Source organism: Aulonocara sp. 'chitande type north' Nkhata Bay, linkage group LG10 (assembly GCF_057382095.1).
Source record: "Aulonocara sp. 'chitande type north' Nkhata Bay isolate Kocher_YH1m ecotype deep benthic linkage group LG10, A_spYH_male_GT1.1, whole genome shotgun sequence".
In the NCBI taxonomy this organism is placed as follows: Eukaryota; Metazoa; Chordata; class Actinopteri; order Cichliformes; family Cichlidae; genus Aulonocara; species Aulonocara sp. 'chitande type north' Nkhata Bay.
Window position 1 is genome coordinate 28154522 of NC_141353.1, and position 26304 is coordinate 28180825.

General features: G+C 40.9%; 1 protein-coding gene and 1 long non-coding RNA gene across 2 annotated transcripts in view; one reads left to right on the top strand and one right to left on the bottom strand.

The window, feature by feature from the left end:
* Positions 1 to 14644, bottom strand: part of zbtb16a (zinc finger and BTB domain containing 16a) — a 150409-nt gene extending 135765 nt beyond the window's left edge. The window contains exons 1-2 of the mRNA XM_086309411.1: positions 14414 to 14644; positions 10038 to 11364 (exon numbers count right to left, since the gene is read on the bottom strand). Coding sequence (XP_086165537.1) covers positions 10038 to 11275 — 1238 coding nt within the window. The 5' untranslated portion in view covers positions 11276 to 11364; positions 14414 to 14644. The remainder of the gene's footprint in view (positions 1 to 10037; positions 11365 to 14413) is intronic.
* On the top strand, positions 13490 to 25786 carry LOC147321130 (uncharacterized). The gene is made up of 3 exons (XR_015131310.1): positions 13490 to 14155; positions 14531 to 14684; positions 20380 to 25786. It is a non-coding gene; the product is annotated as an uncharacterized LOC147321130 (long non-coding RNA).
* The last annotated feature ends 518 nt before the right edge of the window (positions 25787 to 26304 follow it).

A 26304-nucleotide genomic window follows, 5' to 3' on the forward strand; every position in this document is an offset into this window, starting at 1 on the left:
ATATCCTTATTGTCATTTTTATAAATGTATAAAAATAAATCAACAGTGGGTAACAGCAGCTATCACACCAAGGTCATGTAATCAGTAAAAATACTGTTGGCTGTGACAGGAATATTAAATTAGATTAACATTAAATGAAGAATAATTTGGCTGCCTTAAAGAAAGAAAAATTTAAATTTGATTTTAAATATAATACTTAAAGTAACAGAAAAATTAACATGAGAAATTTTCTCATTTCTCAAAAAAAAAAAAAAAAGAGAAAGAAATTGGATTCATGATATGATAATATTTCTACAGTGGCTATCATGTGTGTCAGCACTTATCAGGACAACATTAAAATATGTGAACGAACTGGAGGCTAATCAAATCTACTGATCACACCAAGCCTGTTTTGGCACAAGTTTAATTTAATCAGCTACTAAAGCTGACAACAACAACAAATACAGACACTTACATACAGATTGAAGTTTTAAATGCAACTCCAGTGAGACTATTCTCAGACTCTCACTCTGTTTTTAGACATTCTTCCTTTTCAAGCTGACAAATCTCCCTTCAATTGAATTCATCCCCCCACCTAGCACGCAGGCTGCACGAGGGGGTCGGCATATCCATCATCGGCTCTCTCCCTCCGTTAATCTCTCTGGGCGTCTTCGGTCAGCAAATACATAAATCAATTATGGTTTTAAGCTTTATGCCATGATTTACCCAACTGATCCCTCCTGGATTACAGCGGAGCTTAAAATGTGTCGGTCAGGGCTAAAGCTGCAAGTCGCCTTGACATTCATTGCACTCCTGCCACGGCGCTCACCGAGCAGCATGTCAGTTGCCAGAAATATGGATCGGAGAGCATTTTGAATAGTCTGACAGTCAGACAGGCTGCTTTGTTATAACATAATCACATTCATCTTTAGTAATACAACTTTTAAGAAAACATTTAACTCTTGTAGCCTCTTATTTAAGGTTCAGGGTCAGGGCTGAGATTCCTGACAAACCCGTGAAGAAATACTCAATGTAAATTATTATAGTAATAATGTTTTTAGAGGTTAATCAATGATGTAATCTAAAAAACATAAAAAGCACCACCTCTAACATTATTTACTCAAATTCTTGTTCTTCCAATTAGTGTGTTGAAATAAATAACTTTCGGGGGGGGGGGGGGGGTTGATGTATTTTAATACTAAAGCATAAATTAGGGAGTATGGAACTATTAACTTTTGTTTGGATAACTGTCTCAAGGAACACTAAGAAAACAAATAAATCTCATAACCCACAAAATCTGATAATGTTATTGTAGCAAACAACTCTTTTGTGCAAAGTATTGATTTGGTGGTTCTTTATGCCATATTAGTTCTTGTTCAGGGTACATAATTGTGAAACTCACCCACACTGTTTTTACTTTTTTTTTCACCTATAGAGAAAAGTGGTTGTGCGTTCACTTAAACAAGCCAATAACCTGGCTTACATCAGCAGCACTTCTAAAATAATCTGATTTTGCATATCGATTTGTTACTCGATGTTAACTCGACTTCTCACTCAGCAATTTAAAGAGGAGAACGCTGAGCTTATGCTATCAATAACATTAAAGCTGTTGCAATTATATGTGGCCTTGCCCTCCAGCTTATGAGCAGATAGCTAGCACGAACCCAGAATCAACCTGTTGAGCAAACATCATCCGTCAGTCTCTAAAGAGAAGGATAAAAAGCTCACATTGTGCTGTTCTGGCCTCATTTTCCTACCTGAGAGCTCCTTTGTGACAGGTGATGGTGGAGAGAATGGGGGGTAATTTTTATGACCAGCTTCTTAGTGTGCTGGTATCACTCCATTGGGGCCCCTTGCCAATCTCTGGCAAACCATTCAAGTGGCAACAAAGAGGCTAATTAGTAGCTCTCTCGCTTGAAGCTGCGAAGGGCTCCGGTTTGATACTTCCCAGGGAGGCTAGGGGGCCTCCGAGGTGGCGGTGGCAGCTATTTCACACACATACACACAGGCGCATACTCACAGGACATTTGTGAGCACACTTGGGTTGGCCCTTTGGCTTCAGCACATTTACTCATTGTGGCCGTCCTCCCTACGGTCCGCCAGAGTGATAGAATCAGAGAGAGGGAACCGGCACATCTTCTTTCATGTGGCGGGGACCCGGAGAGGGGATGCTAATGGGATATCGATGGGATTAGAACCCACAGCGTTCAGGTCCAGGAGAACAGAGGAAGGGCTCCATGAACCAGAACTAAAACCCACTGAGCTTTAAGGTCAGATCATTCTAATTCTATTGACTTTTTCTTATTTAATGGGAAAGCTGACAATGGATGCATGGACCTTAATACAGTAAGAAAAGTCTGCCAAAAGGCAGATTGTAAAATAGAGAAACTCTGCTTATGCATTTATCTGTGCGGTAATTTACACACAGCCTTTGTGCCACAGCCTCTCCTCCTGCCAACACTCGCACTGCAGCTTCTGGGACTAGAGATACACATCAGGAAGTTAGGGGTGATAATGCATTTGCATGTCACCTGATAACTAGCAGTAATTAGCACTCCCCTTGAGTCCCCACCCTGGCCTCTCAAAAAAATACAAGAGAAAAAAATCCACAAGCTTGCATGGTTACAAAGAAGGCCAACTTAGAGTACAGTATGTTATCATTAACCCTCTCTCCAAACCACAAGTTCCCCCACATAGACAAAAGATGGGGGCCTCAGTGTATTTGCTTCATAGCACTCCAAGCCAGACCGCATCAGCAAAGGCCACGTCTGCTGAGCGCTGTTAGCCACACAGAGGCAGCTGGTCACACCGAGTCAAGCTGCTAACTTTTATTGCACAAGCACACTCCCTCCACTCTTATCTCAGGGAGGAAGGCGATCTAATCTGCTGCTTGATTAGATCGCCTCTCTCCATTGCCACAGCCACTGTCTGCATATTGGTATCCCCCAACCCCTATCTTGGTGCTGCCCTTCTCTTACTTATCTTATTTCTTACCACCACCACCACACCGTTTCCAAAAAAGCATCTTTTCCCCCCGCCCTCTCTAAAAAGACTACTTTCCTGTGCCACCTGATGACATCGCAGTGTAGGACAATAAGACGCTTGATCTGCACGCTTGTGTGCGTGTAGTATATTCCACAAGATGCAGCCCCCTGAGTTAAGTCTTTAATCGATACATCTCCCTATCCTGACAGTGAGGACAGAGCCCAGATCTGAGATCACAGCGATGGCGGTGTAAATCTTTACGGTTCAACCAGAGCCTTTTAAAGCCTGTCTATAATTGGGACTCAGCCAGCAGCTGCCTCGGCTCTGGCTATCACCACGGGCCTGGTCAAAGCAGCAGTTCCTTAGGGGCACAAACAAACACCGCACCTCCAATAGGGGCAAAAAAAGAAAGCACCTGTGCGAGGATAAAAGGGAAATGATGTGGCAGCCAGACTTGAATAAGCCCTCTGCTGTTGTCTGTGGCTTAGGTGTTTCTTGGAGAGGTGTTTTTCGTTGAGTGAGGCTTTTTGTGCTATTGGATTATTACACCAACATGTACTGTACCTCTGAGTGCAAGCAGGGGAGACTTAACTCACTGAGTGATTTCAAATAGAAGGTAATCCACTGCCATGTAATGGATGCTTTGTTGCCCAGCTACTTTCAGGAAGCAGGAAAATGCTTGCACAGTTTTACAGGTTAGAATCAAAAGTCTGCTGCTCCCTTAGTCATTCTTATTTAAGATCAAAGGCGACATACTGTATTCAGTGAGTAAGACTGACAATGAAGCAAATATCTGACTACCTACTTCAAAGCACAGATATTTATCCTTTATTGTTAGCACATGTAGTTTTTTCCCCTACTTTTTACATTTAAGATGAGCAGGATACAGAAGGGCTCTTATTTTGAGGTCAACAAACACTCTGGACTGCTGTCTGGGGATTTTGCACAAACTATACCGGATGTCACCTCTCAAACAACAGCAACAGTCTGATTTTTTATACACACACACACACACACACACTCTATTTGTGAGGTTATGCACTGTGATCGGCACAGACAGTTTTCTTACGGCATCAGAACCTTGTGGTTTTGTTGTATGTCGAAAGAACAACACTGCTCAGTGTTGTAGAGTCTTCAGTCCAGCTGCTAATAGAAATAAGAGCTATGGAACTTATGAGATAATATTAATATATCTAATCGTGAGAGTTAAAACGACATGGCCCGAGGTAGTTGGCTACCACATTAAGCTACAACTGCTGTGGTTGCAAAATGGGCGCAGTGCTGTGCTGGTTTGAAATTTTTGACAGGTCCTTTTGCAATTTTATGACAGGCACTATCAATCACCACGAGTGAAAAGACTGGTGACTATGACTGGATTGTCGACTATATCACAGAGGATGTTATTCCGTGTTTCTGAATTGTCAGTTTGACCACCAATCACAAAGATCCGAATAGTTAAAAAGATAAGTTAGTTTAATTTTAAATGCTTTTACAGTTTTTATTATATGTATTCAAATAACTTTATCTAACCATAACAACATGACAACACCATAAGGGACTTATATATACACATACATATATATGCATCTTATAAAGACATCGAAAGGTTTTGGGGGTTTATTTTGGTGCATCTCCACATTTGCATGCTGTTCGATTTATATTTTTGTCAGTGGTTTTCATCACTGGATGCCATCACACGTATTCCTGTAAATCCTAACCCAGACAGTTACAACTGGAAAAATTGGTGAAGTGCGGAAAAAAATATATCAAAGGAAGTATTTTATATATATATATATATATATATATATATATATATATATATATATATACATATACACACACACACATATATATATATATATACATATATGAGTATATAGACATACTGTATTTACAAAAAATGTGTGTTTTTGTTGTCATGAAACAGGTGTATTTATTAGTTGACATTTGGTACCATTGAGTCCCTTCAACTGTCTTGCAGGCATCCTTTATGCTTATTGGAGCTCACTGGGGATGGGGGTGGTGGTTAGAGCAGGGCGATATGGCCAAAAATATTTATCACGATATATATTTGAAAATTTGCGATAACGATATAACTGACGATATAATTGATGCAAGACAAAATACAACTCCACAACATTACTAGTGCAAAAAGACAACCTTCCTTTTATTTTCACTTAAACAAGAAGCTGGTTTTTATGTACATTAAAGCTATATAAAAATTTAACAGTGCGAATACAAATTCCTTGCTGAAAGTTTAACCAAAAGGCATTTCCAGTAGAAATGGGCTGACATATCCTGAGCATAACCATGTATAATATCCACTGAAGTTAAAAAGAGGTGCTTTGCAACATTAAACTGCAGTGTGCAGTACGTATTTTTCGGACCATAAGGTGCACGGGATTATAAGGCACATTAAGCGAAACAAGGCAGTCAGATAAATCAAACTTTATTAAACTCATTCTTCTTGCTTCCTCCACTTCTGTACCATTGATTCATTAATGTTGAATTCTCTGGCAGCTGCTCTATTCCCATGTTGTTGCAGTATATTAATGACTAACCTCGTATTGTGGATGGATTATCTCAGTTGTTATGGATTATCTCAGTTGTTCTCCTGACTGAAGTTTGGTCCGTTTACAGCATCCTGCCATGCGATTGCATTTGTCTCTAACTATCAGGCACGTTAACTTTTATAAGTGGAAAAGTGTTAGTGTTCGTCCTCCAGCTTCACTGTTTATGTTATGCTAACATAGCTGTGTCGCTAGCGATCACGTAGCACATCATTATATACCAGCTAGCCCAACTTCAGTAACCCTACAAACGTCACTGCTGTTTAGTTTCCCGTCTTCATTTATGTTGGAAGTGATAGCAGAGCTGTACGTTTGAATTTATTCAGAAATCTCTCAGTCAGAACATGCTATATCATGCTTAGGTAACTAGCGAAACTAGCGAGCTAACTTCCGCTAGCTTCCTGCTAACTTCTAACTCCGTTAAATGTAATAAATTTTGTTTTCATGGATGCCTGGAAGTTAAACTTCATAGTTACACCTGGTAAAGCAGCAATGCTGATCGTTTTATTAAAGATGAAAGAATTTAGACAGTTTTTAAACTCTCAGTGATGCTGCAGTGTTGTTTGACCTGAAGGTTTACGGAGTTTAGGACCCAGATTACTCCCAGATTTAAGAGCATCTTAGTCCGACAAATACGACAATAACGACGGCCGCTTGCATGTTCTGCAAAAAAATGTGCTTTGTCGTGTATCTGACGGACAAACGCCAAACCAGTTCCACATCACTGAAGTTGCACCATTTTTACAAACCAATTCTGGTTCATTTGTTTCACTCAACAATCGGCCATGTGCGTATGAAAACAAAGGCACTGCGCATGCGCGTTTTACTCCCATTCTATCGCGATATTTCATTTTCCTATCGTTGCCTAACATTATACCGGTATTACCGTGAACAGTATAATATGGCCCAGCCCTAGTGGTGGTTAATTGTTGCTAGTGACCAAAGCAACCGAATGTCATTGTGTAAGGAAACAACATCTATACCTTCCAACAGCTTCCCCTTAGTGTGCAGGTTACATACGTGTGTGTATGTGCATACATTGTTATCACCTGCAACAAATGCATTGGACCGCTATCTGAACTCAATCTGCTCTTGGTTTACTAAGAAGGAGCGCCAAGGGTTATCTGTCCCACTCTGATATGCACAGATAAGGGCCTTGGGCCTGCTGTTTAAACACCTGCGGCCTGGGGTATTAGAGCGCCCTCCGTCCCCTTTGCCACAAAAGAGGAGGAAATGGAAGAGTGAGCGCTGCCTGCTACTGCTGAGGGGAGTGTATGTGAAAAGTAATGAACACAAGTGTGTGCGCGTGCGGAGGTTAATGCGAGGGTGATTATTTCCACCGCTGCCAGCCTCTGCCCCAAACACTGCCATCAATAATAAAAATAACAGGAGCGAAAACAGAGCAGACAAAAAGGAATTCATTGACTTATCCCGTTCATTCATCGCCCCTGTGCCCCTCCAAAAATAAACCCAGGCTGTACTATGAAAAGACACTGCTATAGCATTGATACTTATCAGTAATGTTTAACGGCTATATGCTGGAAAAGCTCCTTTCAAACAGGCTCTTTTTTTTCACTTATGTGATGTACATTACAGCGAGGGTCAATCATTTGCATGAGAATGGACGATTAAGTGAAAGAGATAAACCCAAGGCTAGTTCCCGTGAATTGGATGCTGTGTTTGGAATACCAAGCAGAGGAGCCCCCCCCCAACTACCCCCACTGCCTCTGCAGAATTAGCCCCCTGCATCATGCATTTATTTTCTAAATAATCACTCAGGCCCTTCCTGTGTTGATTATTTTCTCAGTGCAAGGGTTGCTAAAATATTGCTGTAATCCTGTCTGCCTAAAGCCCCAACAATGCACACCGTGGGCTAAATAAATCTAGGGCTTGTCAGTGGGGACGTGAGCTGGTGGCCTGATGGAGGGAAGGTGGAGGGGAAAAGTTGCCATGGTCAGATAGACTTAGATTAAATACAAGGAAACTCAGGCACTTATAAGTCAGAGTAAACCTTTCATTAAGCTCATTTTTGTTTGCACAATAAGTTAAACTTTCAACATCAGTGCTTTTACAATACCCAAGGTAAAATACAGATAACACAACTACTTATAAAGTAGTTCAAAGAAGGCAAAATCCTCAAATATCTATAGTTATCTTAAGATAGTCAATCATTAAAGGAATTAGTCTAAAGTTAAGTTAATTGATCAGCTATCAGATCAGAAAAAGCAGGCAAAAATCTACTTCTGACATAACATTCAATATAAGCTTTTTCCCTTCAATTATAATAATTTATTCTAAACTGATGTACATTATAAGGCTTTCATTAACCTAATATCAAGGTAGCATCTCTGCTGCTTAAAAAGAAGCAAACACAGTCAATAAGCAACTCCTTACACTTGTTTTGCCAATACATAATGAATTCAGTGTTTTTATGAAAGGTTGCAGAAACTAGATTTATACAGGAAGTGGGCACTTTTCGGTGCATTCATTTAAACATAGAAGCCCACATTGACACCTCACACCACTGACCTGTGCCACATCTGGAAACAATTAGACTCATGTTTGACTTGACCTGCCCGCACCTAAGTGAACTTTGCCAACTTTTTTATGCGTTTGTTGCAGAGGCAGTGCTGACCCTGACACAGTTGCTCCGGGGGAATGATGCGTAATTAGTCAGAGGGAACACGACTCCACTTGTCTGAAATAAAACATCTTGCATACCCATCAGGACGATTAAGAAGTGTGACAGGATAGCCATAAAAAATAAGCAATAAATAAAGAAAAAAAAGAAGAAGCAGGGACTGGATATGATACCAAATGACCCACAGTGGAGTTTGTGAGGACACGAGAAGCGTCCGAATTATCAAGCATCTCAGGCGAAGCGGACCTTTCATGTCAAAATGGCAGAGCAGACAGCGGATGATGCAATGTTTGATTTCTACACTTCAGGAGGCTGTCAGGACAGCACATACAATATTAAACAGTGTCGTGTCGGTGTATCAACCAGTGTAAATTAACCCATTAGTATGCTATGGGGTGAGGCGGTGAGATCAATGCATGAAACGGTTTGGAAATCTCCTTTGATACAAGATTTCCCAGCTTGAGTGAATTGATGAAATTCCTCTTGAAACACAGGCAACCATTTCACACGCCACACTTTTTCTCAAGACAGAGACGAGCGTAGCCTGTCCGTTAACGCAGTTCGGCTACATTAATGCAGCTAAAGAAGAGGCTATTGTGCTTCTTTTCTTTTTAAAAAGTGGCTGTAAAAGCCTGCTTAGGATGAACTAATCATATGCGCAAAAGCCACTTCTTTTTCTCTCCTTATGATTTTTAGACGTGTAATATGAGTCAATGCAAAAATCCTCTTTAACTTAATGAAAAATTAGCTCTGATCATGAAGGTCACACAAATATATACACTGTGACTTCCTGTATGTCTTTAATAGAGTCAAACCTATTCGGTAATATTTCTTTAACTTGAAAGTCTGGACTGAATCACTTCAGTGCTTAGCCATGTATGCCAAGATACCAGCTCAAGAATGATGGGACGGGTGATAAGGTTCAAATCCTCCGGTGAACTTTAACCACTGTGCATTCCTTTGCATTGATTCAAGCAAACACTGCAGGGTGAGAAGGTGGCCTTCAAAGTAAAATTTCTTAAACATTACGACAGCACGAAAGAGAGGTCATGCAAGATTAATATTCAGTTTGCTTGCTCAACCAGGGTCAATCCAAATATGACAGAAATCCAGTGAAATATATCAAATTGAGCAGGGTATTATGTCAGAAAAAAGGGATAGAGAGATTTGAAAAACTTTCAGTAATTCAAGTGAGGTTTCGGGGCAAAAACTCTGGGGGTTTTTCTGGTTTACTGTCACTCTCCTGTCCAAGAGCTACCTCCTTGTCTCAAAGCCCAGGTTCAGCACTCATTTCCTGGACTGACCATCTACTCCAATTATCAAGCTAATAAAGGCCCCCCTTGTGCAGTTATGGGAAAGGGGAGGGGAATTGGTTCCAGGATGAGGGGGTTCCACTTTGGTAAGTGTGTGTGATAGCTGCCGCCCACATCTTGTAAGGTGTGACTAATGGTCTTGGACAATGTTAAGACAGCACTCCTTCAGCGGTCACCTGGACAGGCCTGGTAGTTACTGAAGGAGCAAATCTCCAAGTTTGAGCTGTCAGCCACACAAAACTAAGGTTTCTGTGATTATAAAAGGATGTTACTATTTGCTATTTCTCATAATTTCAAAGCAAAAAGCTGTCCACTTTAAATTATTAACAATAGGAATTAAGTTACTATGTGGATCATGAATTAGTAAAATGAAGCCAAGTGACTTAATTTCACATTCTGATGCACATCAAGAATTCATAAATAAACATTCAAAATTTCAGTCAAATTAAGGGTAGTTGAAATGCTAAAAAAGGGACACAAATTTCAAGAACAAAACAATTTAAAAAAAATTTTTTTAAGCAACTATCTTCAGAAGAAAAGTTGTCTTACCTGTGCTGCTCCACAGCTTCATTATCTGGTAGCTCTGCACCGCAAACATTGCAACGTTCATGCTGGTTCCTGCCGTCTGGTTTCATGCCCACTGCCAGCTCCCCAAGCTTGCTGAAGAATTCTCTCTGGATGAAACTCTGAGGCAGGAGTCCCCCATAGGCACTGAAGTCCATAGACATAGCCAGGGCTGGGGACATGGGCAGAGCGGACGCCATGGATACTGGCATGGACATCATGGCATCTGATTTATGATTGACAGGTAAGGAGTAGAGAGAGGCCAGATGTTTCTCAGTCATTCCAGCCATTGCTTCCATCCCCATCTGACTGACTTCAGCTTGAGAGTCGCCCATGCCTTCGTCACGGACGTAATGCAGCTCACGGGCACTGGTGATCACGCTGCTCCTGGTTGGCGTTCCGGGACCATCTCTGTTCCTGTCCTCCCCACTTCGTTCTCCATTGCTGGAGGCACTGGACTCCATGTTCTGTGGGCTTTCGTGGCCATTGCCACCCATATCCACTTGCATCATCTCAGTCTTGATCTCAGTCATCAGTTGGTTGGAGTTGCCGTGAACTAGTTGTTCACCACCAAAGCCCTGCTGGAGCAGAGACTGGCCGATGCTCATCAGACTGTCCACAGCAGCTTTGGTGGGACTCAGGGTGGAGACACCAAAGGAAGTGGAGACGGAGGGACTCTGGTCGACGACCCCGGGCATGTTAGAGACTTGCTGTGTACCTGACAGATAGGGGCTCCCCATGGAATGCTTTTTTGAGTTTTTGGCTCCATTGTGACCTTTGCGCTCATCGTCTTCCTCTGTGCTTCCATCGTTAGCGTTGACCTCAGCATCATTTTCATCTGAGGACTGGATGGTTTCCAGGATCTTCAGGCATTGCTCTTCTAAGTACTCAATCTCAAGTATCTCGGCTGCATACAGAAGGTCATCCAAGTCTTCCACCTTGGCCTGGAGCGTGGCAGTGTAAGCATACTCCAAAATCTGCTGAAAAGTCTTTGGTGATAGAAAGTCCAGGGTATAATGCTGGCTGCTGCGGTGAAAGAGGATTTCAAACATTTTGCTGGTGCAGGCTAGCACAGTCCTGTGAGCGTGAAACTCCTGGCTGTCTACCATGATGACCACGTCACACAGAGTTCCAGCCAGACGCATCTGGTTGGCCTTCTGCAGCAGGGAATTGGGGTGGTTGGGGTTCTGAAGCTGGATCATACCCATTTTAGTTAAATCCATGATGTCGATGCAAACCACGAGGCCGACTCATGAGGCTCTCCTTCCCCGATCAACAATGTTTTTAGCTATCTTTGTAAACAAGATGAAACCTGTATGGAAGACAAGAGGGGAGAAGAAAAATCAGCTCTGGTAGAGTATCATGAGTACAAAGTATCATGAGTTAAAAAGATATTAGTCTTTACACATTTAAATCCAACATGCTCAGTCTGCGTTTTTTTTTTTCTTCCCTTCAGAATCTGAATGAATGAAAGGGCTTTCTCTTTTGAAAATTTTTTTAAATTCCAGTTTATCATAAAATACAAGTGCCTTTCATTATTGCAATCACGCTGCAAATAAATGTGATGAATTTGTTACACTTATTTAAAACATACCACCTCTTTCTCTCTCTAAATGGCAAGTGTGAGGCAATTGCAAATATCCTGCCAGTGTGGTAAACACTCCGCTCAGTGGCATTGTTCTTAAATTCAGCAGAGAGTATTGACTGTAGATTTCTGAAGGGAAACAATTTGTGAGCCAACATGCTCAACCTGCATATCAATCAGTCCAACATATGTTACGTTACAAAGATGTCTTCATTTAGTTATCTAATCGGTATGTACACCAGTTAAACAAGTGTGAATTGTGGGTTTTCACTGCCGCTCGGTTCACAAAGACCATCAGCAGCCTTTCTGAAATTAAATAGCATCTTACTCAGTATTCTCATCACAGACGGGAGCAGAGAGCAGCGGCCAGAAATGGGTGGAAAGGAAAGCAGGATGAGGCAAAAGCACACAACACTGCTGTACCAAACACAGCTCTCAGTCGCTAATGTTGAAAATCGCAAATTTGTCCTCCTCCTACTCCTGTTAACCTGATTACTGAAGTTAACAACGCAACACGCTCCCACAACCCTATACTTTGACCTGCACCAAAAAAATAATTAAAGCTGGCTTAGATTGAATACACAGATTCACCACTACATTCAGTTTAACACTGAACTATGCTGCTTCTTCATTGTCCCAATTAACTAAACAGTTATTTGCCACTGCACCTACTCCAAGTGAAGCAGGAATGGTCACCAGATTAGTGTCGCCTTTGACCTACAAAAGCTCACTCAGGGCCAATTTTTAGGTTTTCGGAAGAGTGAATAAGTCAGGCTTATGACAAATGACAAAGTGTGTCAGATGAAGTCTGGTGAGAAGTGACACGCTGTCTAAATTTGTAATATTATTATTGATTTTATTAATAATAATCTTCAAATTAATTTTTAAAGATTATGAAACAGACAACTTGGGCAGCTCTTTCCCTCCCTTCACACCTGTAAAAAAAGAAAAGAAAAGGAAGAAAGAAGAAAAGAAGAAAGGAAAAATAAACCTTGAAAAAATGATAAGGTTTCTTTTTCTTGCCAAACCTTCTATAATATATAAATAAGATCATCTAAACACACTGAATCTGAATATTCAGGGGGTAAATGATGCTGCACCTATTGTTAGTGCTGAGAGTAACGGAAAATAATTCTCCCGGCTTTTGGGGCACTGGGCGGTTTGTCTTTTCCGTACCTTGACAAAAATAGATGTAGAATGTAGGTAATGATAAAAACCACAGGTTCTCCTCTAACTGAAATTAGCCTCTCAGTAAACAGAGATCATGCCTGAAATCCGACATTATCTTTATTGCAGGTATGCCAATAGCGCCGATTTATGGCCCCGTAAATGATCAATGCTTGTTGCGCTCTGTGGGTTATCAACTAAACTGTGGCTTCACTGGGATGTAAAGTTGCTGTCTGGGGACTTTGTCTGTTTTCTATTAATAAAGGAAAAAGGCTGCGTGGGTCTAGACGGCGTTAATTTTAGCCAGACGCACCAGACAAATTATACACAACATTATGCGTTAAGCAAAACATCACGTACTACATTAAGTACATTAAGCCTGGAGAGATTTCCTCCCAGGAGGACGATATGGACCGCTGACAATAACCACATCACGCCGACTTCACAGAGAGGCAGCATAATCAATCTGATCACGAGTTGTCTGCCATAGCGCGCCTTGACGAGCCAGCCACAACAAGAATAAACAGCGTTCAATATTCCAGACCATGAGCCACACTGACAGACACAAACGCGGAGAGATCAAAATGGTACGGGGAGGGGGGGCAATCAGATACCGGTGCCTGCTAAAAAAGTACACGCGACACAGACGGCAGGCAAGGGTCTCCGATTTGAGCCAGCTCTCATTTGATCAACGCACAGGTGGACTTTGAGGCATGATGAACACTGTAGCGCTACCTTGTAACAGTGAAGGAGAAAGAAGGGGGGTTTGGTCTCGGGAAAGCTGCCTAAGGGATAAAGAGGAAAAAAAGAGTGAAAGGGGAAGAGAGAGATCAGACACACTCGATAACAAATCAATTTGCCATCTGTTACCAGTTCCCCCACCTCACAGTGTGCTGCGCGTGCTACGGCGAGCCGATTATTGGTAACCAATCAAACATTTAGCTGGCTGTCAATCAATGGCAGTGCGCCTGTACAGTGACTGGATTTACGGTTGTTTCGTGTGTAAAAACCAGTGTCTCTAGTCCCCCATCATGATGTCATCACGGCTAAATAAGCCACGCTGGTGCGTCTGGAGACACAAGGACAAGCATGAGTGTCGCCGTCCTTAAAAAAAAAAAATATGGGCAAAATTTCCACCAAAACAAGCTAACGCGATTTCAAAGTCACACGCAGCGAGGCGTCATATGTTGTCTGGCTCCCCGTGAAACAGCCAGACCTCACGTCCTCTGACTGCGATCTCCAGAATACTAACGAGCCCGAGAAGAAGAAGGGGGGGTTACGTCAACCTTAACATCTCTACACTGAGCTACAGTGCGTTAATGCAAACTTCAACACCTTGCAGCGCAATCAGGTAAACACTTGTTTTCATCCAGAACTCCGGTGCGCAAGTCCAACTCGCATGCCAAAGTCGCGTTTGCAGTCAACTTCAGCGTGAGGTTGAATGGGGACACGCATAAAAAAGCCGATCCTCAGCACTATAAACACATCAAAACATCCATATGGTGAATGAAAGTACGCGAAGAAAACAGTACTAGATACATGCAGAGTAGCGGGTCTGGCACTTGTCGCCGGGAAACTGCAGCTGCATTTAGCCCGGATTGGTACTCACCTAAGTTGCACGTTTTGATTCCGGATAGTGCAGGGCGATTGGGGCTACAGCATAGTAAGGCAGTTCGCAGTACCCGCTCTCAGAACATGCTCTAACTCCTTTCTTCTCTCGCCTTAGCAAATCAACACGGCGCTGACGTCAACGCAGCCAGACGAGAAGCAGGCAGGCGGGCAGCCGGCGCTGCGCTCCAGTCCATACAAACACTGAGAAAGTGAGACACCTAGGGGGCTGTCTCATGTCAAACGCCTGTGTTACAGTATGGCAGTGAAAGGTGAGCGACACTGCCCTCTCTCCAGCTTCCTGAACGCACACACAGCCTGCGGTTGTTCTTTAACTCGAGCCAGGAGCTGACTTATGGGTTCGGCGTTACAGGAGGGAAACTCAAGAAGAGGGGCTCATAAAAAAAACCCTCTAATATTTTCACTCCATTCATATCGGTTCAAAAATTGGTGTAGCAGAGGGACAGGTATGACTTAGTGCAAAGGAGCGATGAAGCTGTGTAGCTGTGCTGTCTGGCACATAATTAGCGTACCCAAAAAACAAATGGAGAAATTATTCAATTAAAAAAAGGCTCTCTTTCTATCTTCTTAAAAAGTAACATCGTGTTCCATGACTTGATGTCCTACAATCAGAAAGCAAAACACATTATAATTTCATTATTTGTGTTCCTGGCAATGATGTAGTTTCACATCGATATTCTGTGATATTAGTGCTTCCAGCTTCCTATCCTATCCTCCCACTTCTATCATTTTACGAACTACGCATTAAATTATTATTATTTTAAATCCTAAATTCAAACCGCTACACCACTATTGCTGTCATTAACAGATTTTACAGTGGAATATTCAAGAAACTAGGGGGATTTTTAGGTCAGTGCAAAATTATAATACTCGCGATTTAACTGTGTAATGGCTAGAATAAAGTTTATAACCATCCAAAGTAAATGATGGACTGAAAAATGGGTATACCTAAATCAGAATCTAATACCTTTAACCACAACATGGTTCAAATGTTATGTTAAAAAAGGGTTAATAGACATGGAAGTGTCAGTCACTGCCAACAAAACTCTGAATGAGCTCACAATTCAGTGTGATTAAATATATCCAAGATCTGCATCTGATTTCACTGATTTCATAGAAGTAATTTTCATTCGCTTGAGTCTTAGGTCCCTCGTTTTAAAATACTGACAACAGGAAGGAAGGAAACTACTGGAGAAACAAAGCTACGCATGCAGCTGTGGGCCAACTAATTTCTTGTTTTATAAAAATCCATCCAAATGATCAGTGCAGTGAATGACTTTCAGCCAAATGGTTTTGTAGTGCATTACCAGCCCTGGATTGTTTTTATCCTCCTCTTTTTTTTCCATTGACCTATAACAAGCGATGCAATGGGCAGCTCACCTCATAATTGTTTGGCTTGATAAAACTCTCTATTGTAAAAGCATAATTTGGCTCTTTTCTGGATATAAATTTGATAGATGGTTTTGGCCTAATGATGATCACTGTCTAGTGGCGATCCTTTACCCTCGGTTTTATGTCACTACATTTTCATTTTTGCTGTTACGTTGCCTTTAAGTGCTTCTTGAGAGCTCTTACTTTCCTAAAGTCACAAATAAAAATTGCCCGTAACTCAGAAGGAAGTTGAGAGAATGGACATGATGTGTACATAAATCCTTATCCAAGTTATCCATTTGTGCAAACATTTATGTTCCCCAGCTCCTGCTTTGTTTTCTCTTTTATTGTTAAGCAAACTTTTTATCTACTGCTTTAAGAGGGTTAAAGATTACAAGCAACAAATGAAATATTTCACCATCATGGCACATAAATCTATACAGACATATGTAATCTGTGTGATTCCAAAATAACTGTAATTGTTATTTTGAATGGCAAACATTTATTATCAGCTATTCTGTTAACAAAGTGCATAAATATAATGCCTTGGGGGTTAAATGAGTTGACATTTATATATATCTGTTCAGTGGTTAAGGAATGCATATTGTTTGAGGTAGAATGGAATATTTTTACCAGTAAAAGTCCGGCAGTTTAAAATCCTACAAAACTGAACCTTTGCAAAGTGGTGCAGTTTAAAGAAGAACCATTTACAACACAACGGCTGTAAGGCCAAAAAAGCTGGGAGGGCCAAATCATCCAGCGTGATGAGTTCGAACACCTTCGCACCTCAGGCTCACATCAACACTCAACTGACTGAAGCTGATAAAATTGAAGCAATGGACGAGTCAGGTCAGAGTAGACTTTCTCAGGGAGACCGGGGTTGCTCAGTGTCTGCAACAGATCACTCGGCATGCTCTATCAGTCAGTGTCTGACAGCAGCCTTATGGTTTCCAGAGGAAAGAAAAAGATAATCATTAATATTTACAAAAATGACAAAAGATGCCTCATAGCCAAGGCATAAAAACTGATCAAGAGTGTTCTTTAGTTTTTTTTAATAGATGATACATTTGACTAAAATGTCTTTGGACTGTCATTCAGAGCCACCAGCAACAGACAAGCATTTCAGTTCTGCATGACAGTCTTGGGTAACATAGAAACTTTATTCCTGTTCAAACTCCCAGACAGCTGATGACTTTTGCTTTGTATTGCTCAACCAGTTTTTGTTTTTTTTTCTAATTTCTGTTTTTCTCTCATGAGTTTTGTTTCCTACTCACATAAATGACTCAGTACCTGTGACAGTCACCCTCACGGATCAGCCGCTGGACTGTAAAAACACCAGGATGCTTTAATAAACCGCCTGTCAGAAATCTTTTAGTAGTGACTGGCCAGGTGGTCAGTAAAGGTCACGGCAATCGTAGATTTAAATGTCAGACTGAAAAATAAGCGGGCTCAATTGGAATTAGTAATCGCTATCATTTTCTCAGGCAAAGAAAGCAAACACTTCCTCGGCAGTATTTGTTACAATGTCAAGCTTTCTCTTTGTGCTTATTGAAATGATTTTAAAAACAGCAACAAGTCGAGGTTCTTGCACCAGGTTGTAAGCAGGCCTGCGGTTTATAGCCATTTCAAAATGGGAAGCATAGGTTCGGAGGCTTTCAGGGAAATCTCATTTCCTTTAAAATACAGTGGTGCTCTGGGAATTTTTAGATTCATCCGGGCACGGATCACAGAGTGCTTCATTACCTCTGAGCTGCGTGCTGTGCAGGCTTACCCAGGGATAAAGAAAAAGGCACTCCCTTAATCTGGCAATAATCCACCATTTTACTGAGGGGAAGGAAGATGTGGGCTAAATTATAAAAACCAGATCATCACTACACTTTAAAAAAAATACCAAGAGTTGGAAAAAGATGGGCTGCCTGGAGGAAGTTTTGGTTCCGAATGGGATCATTAAATGTCACTGAGTTAATAGGAGCTCCGGTGTGATTCAGTGGCAGGTTATCTGGGCTGCACAGGTTTCCATTGCATTCCCACAGATATATACTGCAGCTCACTCTACCGTTGTTTTCTTTGCTAAAAGAAGGTGATCAGTAATAATGAAAATCCTTATGTAGTGCTTTTCAATAAAAATAAATGCATGTGCACAGATAATATACACATATGGTATGCTTTTTGGAAATATCAAAGGATGGTGCACAGTTCTGTGCAACTCCACATCAGCAAATAAAGGAGGCGAGGAGATCCAGGATTAATATAATCATGAGTAAGAGTAATAGTTTTTGTATATATGCACATTTACAGAGAGATTTACAGAGCACAGTGAAATAAAATGAGAAAAGTAACCAGTTAAAACAGCAAAAACAGACAAATGGAAATAAAATAACAAATACAAGCAGTATTACTCATTTTTTCAGTACACTAAGGCTAAGATTGTTTTTCTGTGAAGGCTCCACACTTTCATTTTAAGTGGCACCATGCTGCAGATCTCCTGTGAGTTTGTGGTGTCCGTTTCCTACACTGTAGTCTGCTTGGACAAAAGCCTGATGACGGACGAAACCAAAACATTTCAGGAAGGCTGGGTCAGTCGCTGGGGTGGAGCTGGACAATCTCCAGTCTGCACAGAGAAAGATGTCAGAAGTCCTCTCCATCATGGACAACCTCTCCCACACTTCACACGCTGTTCTGGCCAGCCAGAGAAGTGTGTTCACCCCCAGAGTTATAATGACTAAACACTTTGGCCATCCACACATTTCATCCTCTTGCTGCTGAATTAAATTGTAAATTTTTTTTTTACATTCATTTTCAATTATTAAAACTTATTACTAAATTTTACAACTTCACAATCTTAAGCGACTGCAGTTTCCCCCTGGGGATGATTAAAGTTCTCCTGAATCCGATTGGCTAATTATCAGTTTTCTTGTTCAAAACCATACTCAGGAATGTGATCAGGCCCATAATCTTGAAAATAATTAGAGCAATCCGATCCAAATTAAAAACAAAATATGTCACAGATTCAGGGGAAACTCAGAAAACAAGTCAGACTGGGCACGTGCAGTTTATTAAGAGAAAGACGTCCTTACAAACCACAGGACGAGAGGCGGTCAAAGTCTGATATTTTTTTAATTTGTCTGTGCCACAGAGCTTTGCAGTTCCCCAAAATAAATTAAATATTATGTCTATATATTGAATATTAAAAAATAATGGAGCCATGTTGTTGCTGGGAAACATGGCATTATTTTGCCTCATTACCATGACCACAGATTGTGAAATTCATTTCAGGTCAATCACACTTAAACTGTTGTACTCGTGTAAATACCCACCAAGACATCATATCCGTGCTATTAAACCACTAAAAGTAAACAACATTTTTACTGCTATCTGGACAGCATTTCCTAAAACCTACAGCTTACTAAACTCATATCAAAATTAAGCTGTGCGACCCATTTTTCAAGGCCTTCGTCTTCAGTATTAGTGTTTGGTTGGGTCTCACCAAATCAGCTTTTTAGACCCCCAGACAGATATAAGGTCAAAAGTTATTTTCAGGGTAATGGTGGTAGCCATTTGAACATTTTGGTATCATATTATAACGCATGCTGACTGTTAGAATAACCTAACATAATAATGTTTGATGATCTTCGGCGTGTATTTGCTCAGCCAAAGTTTTTTATGACTGCATTATTTAAACTGTAGCTGTACTGTGTCAATCTTACAGTTTCTTAGTAGTTATTTACTCTCCTACCTTCTAACGAACACAAAGTTTTAGGCTTCGATTCAGACTAAATTCTCAAGCATAGACAGAGGTGACAGGAAAACCTGGTTAATGGTTCTGTCACGAAGGAAAATATTTCAGGTTAAGATCTTTGAGGCTCTGCTGACCAGAAACCCCCCATTGTCTGTATCCTGTGTAGCCACGGCGCTTGGAGGTGATGTGTGTGCGCGCCTGTGTATGAGTGTCTGTGGGTGGGGGGTGTGTGTATAGGCCCCACACAGTGGACCTTTGTGAAACTCTGCCCATGCAGCCAAACTGAATGGACTCTTTTTACACTTGTGTAAACCTGGGGGCGTCTCCGGCACTGAGGCCACACCTCTCTGACCCCTGACCCTCACCTCTGGCCTTGCTGGATTTGGTCAGGAGGTACTTTTTTTGGTTGCCATGTGCTTATGGTGAAAGCCAAAAATCTTTCACTGTGGATTTTAGTTTGATCCCACAGACACACAATCTCCTGCAGACTGTAGTTCAAGCATTTTATACTAATATGACAACATTTGTGTAACCAAAATAACTTTTTTTCATAAAACACAAAATCCAAGGAAAGTAACTATTAGAACAGAAATAACAAATGTAAGCGAATTAGAGCAAAAGTGAAAAGCATGAATCTAAAGTAGTTCACTCGTCCAAAACGAGTGCACTTCATTTTTCTGACCCCTGAATGACCAGCTCTTCTCTGTTTACCAAGTTACAGGTTTGTCCACTTCCACAGACAGAATGCTCGAACCTGCAACAGGTTAATGGGTGAAATGGCTATGTTGACCTAGGTGTTTTATTTACCAAGTGCCTGTTTACTTCTCCATTCCAAGCCTTCAGCTGCACCCTCAGAGGACAAACTACAGCGCTTAAGAGAATCCCCCGGATCAATACTTCTCTTTTCTTGAATGGCAAAAGAATGGCAGCCCCACAAACAGGACTTGTTTGGTCAGTTTCAGGTGAGGAGCCCCTTGATCTAAGACTCTGCAATCATTTCTTAACCAACCATTGACAGACCATTGGCTGTGTTGAAAGGATGGTTATTACAAAGGCGATAAGGTTGCTAGTGAAAAGGCAATAAATTATCATCTGTAGATAACATTTTTCCGTTGTAAAACAGAATGCACTTTTCACCTCAAAAAGCCGTTAAAAAAATCAAATAATTCATACTGGTTCTGTGTTCACTGGCTAAACATCAAATCTGATAAAATATTAAATGTATTATCTCTCACATAGCTACGGGGGGAAAACCCACCCAACTTTTTTTAATCAAATTTACAAAATAGTATTTATTTGTACTCCTTCATGTATTAGAACACTTCTGTAGCACTAGCTATCAAAAAAGAGCACTTAAGAAAACTGATGAGTCTGCGTTTTGTCTCATGATTATTCACTGATATAACTTTTGTGCTTATAGTAAATGTATGGTGTCAGATTATTCCAATGTCCTGTGCGCATATTTGACGTATTGCCATGCGTGGGGGCAGAAAAAACAAACAGAAAATGAAAAACGAGCAGCACAAAATCCAAAATGCAAGCAATCAAAGCGAACAACGCTAACTTCGGTGAAACAAGTGGCTTTATCCTTGCAGTGAGACTTTGGGTCATTTATAGCATCTACCCTAAAATAATGGATGTGCCCTTGTGATGTCGGTGTGTGATGTCTAGCTAAGTTATTGAAGAAATTTATGACCCGGCATCGCGAGCGGCCATACTGCTGAAGAAAACAAAAAACCGTTGGTATGTCTATGTGTGACAAACTGTCACTGCGGCCCTGCTATTTTTCAGGGGAAGGCAGCATTACTGTGATGATTCATTGTATTTTCAAACACGAGTGCAAATTATTCAGAACAAAACAACAAAATTAGAACAACAAAAAGAACAAAAGCATTTTTTAAAGGAGAAGGAAAGGCAGACAGCAGAGAAAACCTCTTTTATCTTGAAGCTTTATGTATTTCTCCGACTCTGATATCTGCGAGCGCAGCGTCTACTCATCGCTTTTTCACCATATTATTTTTAAGCTAAATGAACACTGATAAGGCTAATTGTAAGCGAAATAAGGAGATCACCCCAGGTATTGTTTAGAGATCCGTTTTATATAATCCTTCCTATTCAGTTTCTTTTTGAATTCTAGAATTTAAATTCTGCAACAAAGCTTTGAGATCTGGATCTATTTTGGTTTAGACAGGTGATACACAGAAAAAAAAGAAAAGGTGGGCAGACAAACACAAAACCCCACATGGACTTTGGTGGGGTAATTTTCTCATTAATAATTAACATATTTGAACCCATTTAAACTCTTCGCCAATGTCAGCTGATCCCCGGTTGAAGAAATCACAGCAGAAAAGTGGTGATCTGAGAGGAGAGAGCCCGACTCACAGTCTGACAGGAGATCAATTCCCTCTCATGCCTTAGGTAGTCCTTATGCATTGTACAGTGAGAGTGGATGAGGCAGACATTGACCAAATAAATCAGAGGGATTTTCACTGTATGTTGAATGCATTCTTTCTTCAGGGAAATCCCATTCCAGAACCACATTGGTTCAAGCCTGTGGGAAGCACATGGACATGTGGTCTTTGCACTTTTTATAAACCCTTAAAGATATAAGATTGATACATTAAATAAATAGGAAATAAGCACTTCTGGCTAATCAGGGATACCTTTTATGTTAATCTACTTCTTGGATTGAATCTGTACTTTGTGCACGATCTTTCTACTTGACTTGATGCCACTTTTTTCCCATAACTTCTATCAAATAATACACATCATGTCACTGTCTAAAAGTAGCATAAACAGTCCAGTGTTCCATACAACTTCAATCTGTTGACTTTATTTTCAAAACTAAAAAAAGTTTAGTTTAGTTTTGTGTTTATTGAACATTTTCTTTGTTTACTGGGGCAGCGCTTATACTTTTTTTTTTAGGTAATTGCTGTTTCTACTGTCTGAGTACAATGTTGTGTATGTATGTGAGCTAACACACACTGTGTGCAGATGTGCTTTTGTGAATTTAAATAGATAAATTTTTTTTCCATATTTTTTTATAAACTCGATGCCATTGAATATCATACAGTAGAATTCATACTCTTTTGTATTATGACATCCCTAAATAGCAAAGTAGGGGCTTCTTTTTTCATTTTTCCATTAAATGGAGTTTATTAAGCCCGATAACAGACGAGACCTTTGTGAGAGGTCTGGCAGAAAGCCTTTGGTTTACTTTCACCGTTTGTCTCAAATGGATCGAGCTTTGTGCCTCAGCTAGCTTGCTATTTCATATATTTTTGTTACCGGTTTGTCAAACCATGCCTGGTGAAATGCCTGCCTTGGAAATGAAACCTGAGCTAAGAGGTTTCAGACAACTTTCCATTTGTGCATTTTTCAAGCATTTGAGGAGATACAGCTGGGGAATGAGAAGAAAAAGAAGGGCGTATGATGCATTAAAGGCTTAGGCAGCCAGAAATTGAATGTTACAAGTTTGTGGGCTGTGCATTATTCATCAGGGCACTGAAAAACCTGGACAATCTTGACAAACTAATTCAATAAATGTCTTTATGATCAATATGCTGCATACATAGACATCACTGGGCAAGAAGTCGCATTTAAAAACAATTTTAAAAAAAGTATTTCATGAATAAATCAAGCAAAGTAACTCTGCCCAGTAACCTGTACAGAACAGCCTCTTCTGTATTTTGTTAAGACACCCTGAACTGTGCTCTCTTCTGCACTTTCAGCTGCTCTGTTGGTAAAGTGGTGCTAATGTCGAATATTATAACGATCCCACTCAAAGTAATGCTGATGCATGGGATCTCCTTATTGTTCCTTTGCATAAGAAGGACTCATTTGTTGCTTTTTGATGGATCATTTGAGTTGAGGGAGCATGTGGAATTAGGCGATTGTTGGATTGAATGCATTTGGTGCATGTAAATTTGAAGTGGTAGTGAACATTTTCAGTGACTTCCCTGTCTTATACTTACTGCACTCTTGTTTTTATGACTGTCTTTTGGATACTGTACATGCTATCAAAAACATCTTGACATCTAAACAGCCTTTCTTTGAGACTTTATACAGAGATGTAACCTACATATGCTCAGTTTTCTTTTGAGCCTGAAACACCAACATATGTTTGCTGTATTCACAGACGCTGCAACCGTACACTCAGGGTATTTGTTAAATACTTGACAATAGAACAAAGACCTACAAACACACACGCACATGCACACCTCAATTTCTTCCCGGTGTCACTGTGTGAATTTGTTTGTCTACCTGTGTTCAATTGCCCTCGGTTTGATTCTCTCCATCCTTTTTTGATGCGCTGCTTAATAGCCCCTTTCCTTTCAGAGGAGATTGCATGGACATCTTGGAAGGGCCAAAAAGCCCACAGATAGACTAGTTTAGCGCCTAGTCCGTGTACTTAAATTAATCTCACATCACTGTAATGAGTAAGAGAAGAACTCAATGGTGAAATGGTGGGTGAAGAAATAAATGCAGAAGGACAGGCAGTAAGGAGAAAAGAGACAGGCTAAAGAGTGAGACAAAATGAAGGAGATTAAAGCACAGGTTCAGTGATTGGTAGATCCGGTGTAGTGCTTAATAGCATACAGTAAAGTTTCTACTTCATCCAGAAATGCGATGCACAGTAATCCGTGAGGTGCAGTTAGAGTAGTGGATATACACCTGCGCTGGTAAAAGAAGCAGCAGGGGAACAAAACAATTATACCTATCAGCAAACGAAATAAAACTCGGAAAAAGAATAAGGGAAACACAGAGTCAGCTTTCTCTGTTATTTCTTTTTTTTTCTAGTTTTGGTTTTGGTTAGTGCCCTTGGCATTTCCTGGCAGCGTGAAGCAGCTCATTCAGGTTGCGCAGCCCATCCAGCTCTTCCAGCATGGTACATCCATATTTGCTGTTGCAAGAATGTTTGCTGTGCCTCCCAACACAATCTCAAGAGTGTGGAAGAGATACCAGGAGATGGGATAGGGCCATTGTAGGGCATCAGCCCAACAGTGGGAATGACATTTAGTCCTATGTGTATGGAGGAACAGGAGGAGCACTGCAGGAGGAGCACTACAAAATGACCTCCAGAGGGGTACTCATGTATATTTCTGATCAAACTGTCATAGTCAGGCTCTATGGGAGTGGCATGAGGGTGGTACCTGTGTTCACAGACCAGCATCATGCATCTAGATTGCCATTTGCCAGACAACATCAGAGCTAGCAGGCCCACCATTGGCATTCTGTTGTCTTCACAGATGAGAGCAGGTTCATTCCGAGCACATGTGACAGATGTGAAAGAGTCTGGAGACATCATGGTGACTGATATGCTGCCTGCAGTACCGTCCAGCATGACCGGTTTGGCAGTGGGGCAGTGGTGATCTGTGGAGGCAGATCCTGGGAGGGTCTCTACGTGCTCGCCAATAGTAACCTGACAGCTGTTGGGTACTGAGATAAAATCTTCAGGCCCATTGTCAGACCTTATGCTGGTGCCATGAGCCCTGGGTTCCTCCTGTGCTGGACAATGCTTGGCCTCGTGTGGCTAAAGTGTCCTGGATGATGAGGGCATTGATACCACTGGCTGGCCCTCACATTCCTCAAAGACTTGAATCCAATTTACAGCCTCAGGGACTTTATGTATTGCTGCCAAATAACACCACAGACTGTCCAGGAACCCTGATCCAGGTCTGGAAGGAGATCCCCCAGTAAACCATCCACTGTCTCATCAGGAGAATGACCAGATGTTGGGAGTACATATGGGCAAATGGGGGCCATACATACTAATGAGCCAGATTATGAAGCAAGTTGGATTAGACTGTAACTTTTATCTTTGACTTTTAACATCATTTTGAATCCAACCCTCAAAACAGGGATTAGTTTAGTTTCCAGTCACTGTTGCACAAAGCAATCAATGTTAACAAAGTTTTTCAACTTTAATGTTTTGTTCATAAATATCCGATGTGTGGTTGAAGTGTTTACATAAATATTACAATTACTATTTATGATTTAAATGTATTGTGTCATAAGACTCACACAAGCCACTGATAAATACTATGAGGCAACATGACTACGGGAATTAAGTTTGAATCGAGTAAACATTATGATGCATGAAAAAACATGAACGGCAGCTGCTCTAATGAGTGAATCATATCATGAGATCTAGAAGTTTTACATAAATGTAAAACAATTATTATAATTTGGAAAATCTACATATCTGTTTTAAATTTAGGATAAAAGGAAAACGATAAAGCACCTTTTTGTTAGTCTGTTGTACCTCCTAAAGGAAAATAAGGTTCTTTTTCATTAGTTGGTGGGCAGCTAGGGGGGGAAAGGGGGGATTTTAGCCAAGGAGTGCAATACCCAGTGTAAGAGATTTTAGAAAATAATAAAAAATATATACAATTAAAACATGCAGAGGGCCTTAAAACACACACACACACACACACACACACACACACACACACACACACACACACACACACACACACACACACACACACACACACACAACTAAAACCAATTATATTAGCAGGCCAGTCTTAGATATAATGTGCATGCAACAGTCTCAACACAAATGCTCTGGCATTATTTTCACTGGATTTGTGTCTCACTGCAAGCACCTTTTACTGGGTCCATCTCCTCCACATCAGACGCCAGTTCCACAAACACAACTTCATGGCCAATCCCAGGTCTTGTTTTGCATCCCATCTGTCTGCAATGTCCATCTTGTTACTTCCCTCTTGCTCTGCTGAAGCTCCGCTGCGTGTCTG